Genomic DNA, 7,960 nt, shown 5'->3' on the forward strand with positions numbered 1-7,960 from the left:
TCTCTTGACCGTTTTGGAGCAATTCATTATGCGGCGGGGTGAGGGAAAGTCTCCATGTGAGCAGGCCGGCCCGTTTCCCCTCTCCTCACAGCTGCTGGGAGAGCCCAACTCTCTCACACTCACTCACTCACCCACACACACACACACACACACACACACACACACACACACACACACACACACACACACACACACACACACACACACACACACTCCGACTCGCAGCTTCAAACTCAGGACCGCTCCCCCCCTTCTTCTCCCCCCTTTAAACTACCTTATAGCACAGCATCACCTCGGGAGGGGCGGAGGGTTGTTGAGGATGAGGAGGAGGAGGAGGAGGAGGAGGGGGGTACCTTGCCTGCACCATCACTAGAAAAGCCGGAGAGCATAACGCCAACGCATCACTTCGAGGGCGGATATCGGCCGGTCCTCATCCTCTCTTCCTCCTCCTCCTCTTCTTCTTCCTCCTCCTCCTTCTTCCTTGCACTCTCCCACTCGGTGTCCATCAGTCTTCATGGTTCTGATCTCACCCCACGCCATGCAAGCCACCCGGGCGTCCACCTCCGTCAGTGTGTTTGCGGACTGCAGCGTCCCGGCCGGGATCCGGATAGGACCGGTACCGGGCGTCTTCAAACTCGGGAAGTACGTGTCGGACCGCAAGGAAGTTGGACCCAAAAAGAAGGTGAGTTTCCCAAAAAAAAAAAAAAAAACGGAGACAAGATTTCATGAAAACGTGTTTTCTCTCTAAGCTGCAGGTTTCAGTTTGTTTCCGAGTGTGCATGCATTCGTTTTATTGTGAAATGTGTCGAGGTTCTGCGGGTTAATCAGGTGCATTAGAGAGCGTTGAATAAAGGTTGCATTGCTATATTTTTAAATCAGCGTTCATGTAGTGATTTATGACCAATTGTGTTATTCAAAAATTGCATCCAAAACTTGTTTTTCTTTAAAAGTTTTTTACTATTTTATAGTGAAATAAATGGACCACAAATAACCTCCTTTAATATCTAAACACACTTTCTTGTACTCGCTTTAAATTTCAGTGCGCGTGATATTAAAAAACGAACGGACTGATTTGGATTTTTAAAGCTGCACTGTCAAACTCCATCGGGCCTTCGCTTATTAATTGGTTTGGGCCTGTCAAGTTGGAAATAATTGAGCTCCATTAGCGGCCGCCTTGTCAGTCTGTGCTTCTACTTAACCGGCCTAATGGGCGGCCCGGGTCTGCTGCGTGGTTTCATGCCCTCAGCCGCCTCACATTTCACCGCCTGGCGGGCCTGTTACCCCGATGAGCCGTTTACTTTTAATGCAATCCGGCCACGGAAAGATGCCACCGAGGCCGGGGCTGCAGCCCGGGGCCATGGGGGAATATCTGATAATAATAAAACCTTATAAAAGTTAGAACTAGACAAACCGCATTGGAGTTATTTGACTGGGATTATTTGTGAACATGTGTGGCGGTAAATCATATTTCTGAGAACCTGAGCAGCAGATAATTAAAAAAAATTAAAGTCTCCCGATATTGACATTTATAAATAGACATACATAGAAATAAAATATTTTCCAACACCTATTCTCTCCACGCGCACAGGAGTAAACCCGTCCCGGCTCTGCGCGCATCTATAACCGCACCCTGTTATTGTTGCGCTGTCAGCGGCTGTGATTGATGCGTCTAAATACGTGGCCCCGGGCTGCCGGCGATCATCAGGTGCAATCTCTGTGTCAAATGTCACGCTTCGATCTTTAATGTCCTTGAACAGTTTAGAAACGCTCTGACACTCCTCAAATTCGTTTCCCATATCAACTCAATTAGGCCCGAGTGTCATTCTCTTTAGTAAATTATCAGCAGAGCGGATAAAGACGCATTAAGCGCGCGTTGGTCATGCGTGGTCGAGGCACCTCCAGGTAGCAGACAGACAATAATGGCGAGAGAAGTCGCTTGATAAAATATTAATAAATACAAATAAACTAAACCATAAATAGGGTGGTTTCTGAATAAAATGTGTGAAGACAAAATTGCAGGCCAAACGTGTTTTTCAAGCGCTGTAGCCGATATATTTATCGGTCGTGTTAAAGTTCACATTTCCCATCGTTCCTGTATCATACTGTGTAGTCAAAATGCCTCGTGCCCATTCTGAGCCGTTTCTCTGCATGCTTAGATCCGCTTGGTGCGGGGGGAGCTCGTGGATGAGTCGGGATGTCCCGTGCCAGACTGGATCGGACTGATCCGCGCCGCCAGGAACAGCCAAGAGCAAAACCTAGAGGCGGTGTCGGACTTACCTGGCGGACAGGTGAATGATCTTGACGTCACACTTTTGAGGCCAAGGCCAAATGTCACACACACACACACACACACACACACACACACACACACACACACACACACACACACACACACACACACACACACACACACACACACACACACACACACACACATTTGGACACCCTTAGTTAACTTCAGCTCCTCTTCCCTCTTGTTCTGTTTTTAGATTTTCTACCGCGTGCTGAGAGAAATCCCCGCCGGAGAGGAGCTCAGTGTTTGGTACTCCAACGCGCTGGCCCAGTGGTACGACATCCCCACCACGGCCACTCCCACGCACGACGAGAAAGGTAAACCCGACTGCTAATAATGACGCAGAGAGTTCAGCCAAAACGGGCAATATTATCCGAAAAATTAAGTGACGGGAATTACGGGAAAATTATGAGGATCTACTGTTTATCTGGCTGTGAATAGACGTGGAGCACCGGGGATGACACGACATCGACATGTTGAGGGGTCCATCACTGCTCAGTTAAATGACTGCCAATACCCGACACGTCCCTCCGTTATCGCTCAGTGATGGAAATCAATTGGATGTTGTTTTTACCGCAGGCAGCCTTTTTTTTATTTATTTATCGTAGAATCCCAAACGATACCACATCCGTTTTCCATTTAGTGAAAATATAAAACATTTAGGAATCACTTTCTTTTAGAAAACAAAACAAAAAACGGTTTAATTCGTTTACTATAAGGGGTGATCATATTATATTAATAATATTAATATTAATTAATATTGACGAGCAACACTAAATTCGATTGCAGGAATATTAGGAGGCCATAAAATAAACAGCACAATTAATTAGGGAACTATGGTCTAACTCCAGCTTTAATCACCACAGACATTATTTGCTTTCAGAATGTCTGAAGATTTCTTGAGTTTCGTCATGCGTTTGGACTTTTAATCGCGTTGTTTGGGCGGGTAATGATAATTTGGCCGTTGCGCTTGGGGATTAGTCCCTATAATCTCGGCTAAATACCAGCTCGGATGGAACTAATCCCTAAACATTTTTAAAAGGAAAAGATTATTATCAACAGACACTCTGGAGGGAATTCCATCAATTGGCGATGCTTTTGGATGACGTGTTTTATTTGGACCGGGGAGGGCCTCTCAACTAATTGAATAAATGTAGAAAGCAAAACGGTGAAGCTTCTAATGATATCAAATTCGCGCCGGTGGAAAATATACTAATAATTGCGATAAAGTAATTACGGTACTTGAAGTATAATTTAAAAAGAAAGAAAGAAATCAATTAAAAGCATAAATGGACGCCTCTCATCGACCATGGAAGAAGAAAGAGGGCTGGGGATTCAGTTGCGAGACGGAGGTTAACAAATGTCATCGCGTCATTAATATTCATGTATTCAAAAGCAAATAAATTCAAAAACAAGTGCTTCACGGCAAATTAGGTGGGTGCGTCAAGGTATTGTGGCCTAATGAATGCTAACTTTTATATGGGGTGTATATTGCCCTGATTCTCCGGCCCGACACCGTGTGCGCTCCTGGACATACGCTCGCTCCCCATTATTAGGCGTCAACAGATGGGCCGGCGCCATTGTTTCTGGAGACTTGCGATTTCAAGCAACAGCTGCTGTCACTTCCACGGGAAAGCGCACAGAGAGGGAGAGTGCCGCGCTCAATGCATCAGTTCCTGAGCGCCAGATTGGGCAGGGCGTTTGCTCTTTTGATGGCGATCATAAACAATGGCCCGTATGAGGATTACAAAATCATTACATCTATATTAACCTCTGAGTGCTCGACTGGGGGGCGGAGGGTCATTCAAATGGCCTCCTGTGCCATTTGGCACCAGATCTTAGACACCGGATCCCATTTATGATACTTATATTACAATTTAAAGCTGATGTGCAGCAGTGACTAATGAAAAGGTTGCTCTTTGAAGGGAACGTCGTTGTTGCAATGTTTTATATGACAAATCCTCCATTCTAATGGGAAAGTGATGCAGAATGTATTTATTTTCGTAGGGAGGCACTTGCCTACTTTTCTCTACAGGTTGCCAAAGCTGTTATTTTCATTTTACGCATGCGGACCTGGCCTTTTACGCACGGGGATGTGGCACATTGTCATGTCGTTATCTGGCTTCACGCTGTCGGGCAACTTAATGACCCGAAGCCATCTGATAATTAATGCCCCGTTTGCTTTTGTCGCTACAGGTGAGGAGCGCTACATCTGCTGGTACTGCTGGAGAATCTTCAAGTACCCGAACACGCTCAAGGCCCACGTCCACTTCCACTGCGCCCTGAGCAACGGGCGAGGGTTTGTGACCAGCGAGCAGGCCAGAGGCACGGAGACCTTCAGCAGGTCGCCGAAGTCCGGAGACATCCCCAACACTTCCACCTCTCCGAGGAGCGGCCACAGTAACTCCTCCATAGCAGACTCTGGTAGGCGGGCGGTGTCCTCCTCGCCGTTCCCGCACAAAGCGGGGCTGTCGAAGAAAAGCAGCGCAGAGGAGCAGGACAGGGCCCTCGACATGAGCGTGACCTCAGCCAGACACCAAGGACACATCCTCGGCTTCGGTGCCACGTCCTCAGTGCTGAGCAGCATGGGCTTCCACCCGGGTGTGCGCTCGGCCTTCAAACCCACCGGCGTCTCCAAAGTCCCGGGCGCGGACGCCTCCAGGGAGGACGCCAACGGGAAGCTGGGCGGCCTGGGATTCAGCAAACTCGTCGGGAACATGAAACCGATCCGCAACGTGGCCGAGGCTCTGAACGGAGGAGGGAGCCACCCTCCCAAGTGCGCGCCTGCAATCATGGACTCCGCATCTCCAATGGTGCCATGCACAAACGCAATCCGAGGTTTCCCGCTGCTGCCTCACATGGAGGAGACCTCGGCTTTTAAGCACGTGGACAGTCGGATGCACCCCGGGCTGTCCCCGTCCCGCTACCCCCAGATGCCCCCCGGACTCCACTTTGAGCGGTTCTCCCTCCCTCACTTCGACGGTGTCAAGGCCTATGGAGGAGACTGTAACATCCCCATCATGCCCCTCACCGTCTATAACGGGGAGCTTTTGTACAGCTCGCCGTACTACCCGCTCAAATTCCACTTCAGCAACCTCCTCAAGTACCCGGAGTCCATGTCCTACTTTGGCGCGCCCTCGCTGAACCACGACCTGGGCTCCATCACCAACATCGACCGGGAGATCGCCATGCACACGCAGCAGCTGTCCGAGATCAGCGCGGAGAAGAACCGGACGAGGCTTGACTCGATCCCCGCCGGGAGCGTCAGTAACGTCGGCTCTGGCAAACCGAAAAAGGGACACCTGTGTCTGTACTGCGGCAAGCTGTACTCAAGGAAGTACGGGCTGAAAATCCACATGAGGACTCACACGGGTTACAAGCCGCTCAAGTGCAAAGTGTGCTTTCGGCCGTTTGGCGACCCCAGCAACCTGAACAAACACATCCGGCTCCACGCGGAGGGGAACACGCCGTACAGGTGCGAGTTCTGCGGCAAGGTGCTGGTGCGGAGGCGGGACCTGGAAAGGCACGTCAAGTCCAGGCACCCCGGGCAGACCGTCAAGAAGCTGGAGGAGAAGGCGGGCGGCCTGTTCGAGGACGCGGAGCCAAAGAGCGACAATGACAGTGACGTGGACGTGTGCTTCACCGACGACCAGAGCGACCAAGAGTCGAGCAAAAACACGGACTGAGCCGCGTCCGCGCGCACAGAGAGACTGCGCACTGACTTTAAATTATGTACACGAGAAAAAACAAAATTACATTTAGTATATACCTTTTTTTATTTTTAGACTTGAGACCCGTCTGAACTATGGCACCAAATCTTCGGCATTTATTGATAATTCGCAGTTGAATTATTACTTTTTGATTTAAAGGGAATTATGTTGTTGTTTGTTGGTTTGTTTCATCATGACATTCAAGGAAAAAAAAAATGTATCCATACAATTTTGTTTGTTTCAAATGCAAAAAAAAAAATCTGAATTGAAATCATACTTTTTTTCCGTCAAGGCTGAATATAACACTAACTTATCATATATATATATATATATATATATATATATATATATATATATATATATATATATATATATATATATATATATATATTTGGCTGTGTCTCCCCCTGAAAATAATTTATGACTAATGACCCAATCCCGCCCAAAAAAGAAAAAAAGGGCACTACATTCCATCACACTGAATATAGTAAATTATGAGCTGCAAAAGAATATGATTCTTTTTTCTTTTTTCTTCTTCTTCTTTATTTCACTTGGTTTTTATTGTGGGAAAAAAAACTGTCAGTTGCACTTTAAAAACAGCAATGGGCATTTCATTTCAACAGTACGGATGCATCGCGATTATTATAATCGAATTAATGTGCAGGACTTCATGAAAGACCTCGGACTCCCTGCGCCTCGCTGAGCAACACACTGTACTTAAATTTGCACTTTCTCGCCGAGGTTACGCTGTTCTGAAAGAAGCAGCAGCAGCAGCGCCCCGTTTATTTAAGGAGTTATTTCTAGAGAGAACATTGTATATCCTATGTAAAGAAGTGTAAAGTATGATATTTCACATTTCAGTGGAGAAGTGTTGTATACGTTTGTTTATACGTGATATTGTCTATGAGCACAATATTTTACTCCCGTCCATTAAGTCGTTGGTTTTTGAATACATTTTAATTTAAAAATATGAACAAAAAAAAGTTGTTTGAGGTTTTCTTTTTCTTTTTCATTGGTGAGATTGTTCAAAAATGAATAACAACGTCATTTCATGTAAACCCGATTAAACTCTACGATATGTCCTCCGATATTCATTAAGTTCTGTGTTTTGTTCTATGTTGCACGGTCAGCCCTGAGAATGCGGTTGAGCAGATATGCAGATGGTGTATTTTAGATAATAGAGAACATTTCGTCAGTTATGATGCAGTAATAAATCCGCATCGATGCTCAGTCAGTCGGGCCTGTTGCCAAGAAAACGTTCATGCAGATGACGAGCTATAACGGGGATGTCCTCTTCCTATCCTTTCAATAATAATAATAATAATAAATAATAATAATAACTATAATATATAATATCCCTAAAGGAAGAGGTGTTTGGACGCTTAAATAAAAGTAGCAAGACAATGTAGAAATACTACAAGTTACAAGTTCTGCATAGAAAATGCTAAAGAACATTTCACCCCAAAATGAAAAAATAATATTTCCCTCTTACCTGTAGTGCTATTTATTGATGTAGATTGTTTTGGTATGAGTTGCAGAGTTGTGGAGATATTGACAGAGGCCTCAGCCCCTTCTCAAAAAAAAATGGGACTAAGCTTGTGGTGCTCAAAGCACCAAATAACAATAATAGTAGAACATACTAAAGAGTGAAACTGCTCACAATAAGTTTCCCTATTATCTCGAGAAACCAGATCAGGATGTTTGGTAAAAGACATTGCTGTGGAGGTTTCATAACTGTATTTTTTGCCATATATATTGGAGAGAAGGTGACATACAGACGAGATATCCAACACATGGCAACTCACACCAAAACAACTACAGGTAAGAAGGACATTTTTTTATTTTGGGGTGAACTGTCCCCTTATGTATTTAGGCTATAAGTAGCAAATTGCACTAAAATGTATTGCTCAATAGTTTCCCCTGCCCCTTAATATTGCAATATGTGTAGTTAGCATTT

At 45.7% G+C, this 7,960-nt stretch overlaps 1 protein-coding gene across 1 annotated transcript; it reads left to right on the top strand.

The window, feature by feature from the left end:
- Positions 1–514: 514 nt before the first annotated feature.
- Positions 515–5,979, top strand: prdm13 (PR domain containing 13; the record flags this gene model as incomplete). The annotated part of the gene is made up of 4 exons (XM_079227681.1): positions 515–682; positions 2,157–2,288; positions 2,490–2,610; positions 4,490–5,979. 4 exons carry the CDS (start codon positions 515–517, stop codon positions 5,977–5,979), a joined length of 1,911 nt encoding a protein of 636 aa, XP_079083807.1.
- Positions 5,980–7,960: the final 1,981 nt, after the last annotated feature.

Source organism: Taurulus bubalis, assembly GCF_910589615.1.
Source record: "Taurulus bubalis genome assembly, chromosome: 12".
Classification (NCBI taxonomy): Eukaryota; Metazoa; Chordata; class Actinopteri; order Perciformes; family Cottidae; genus Taurulus; species Taurulus bubalis.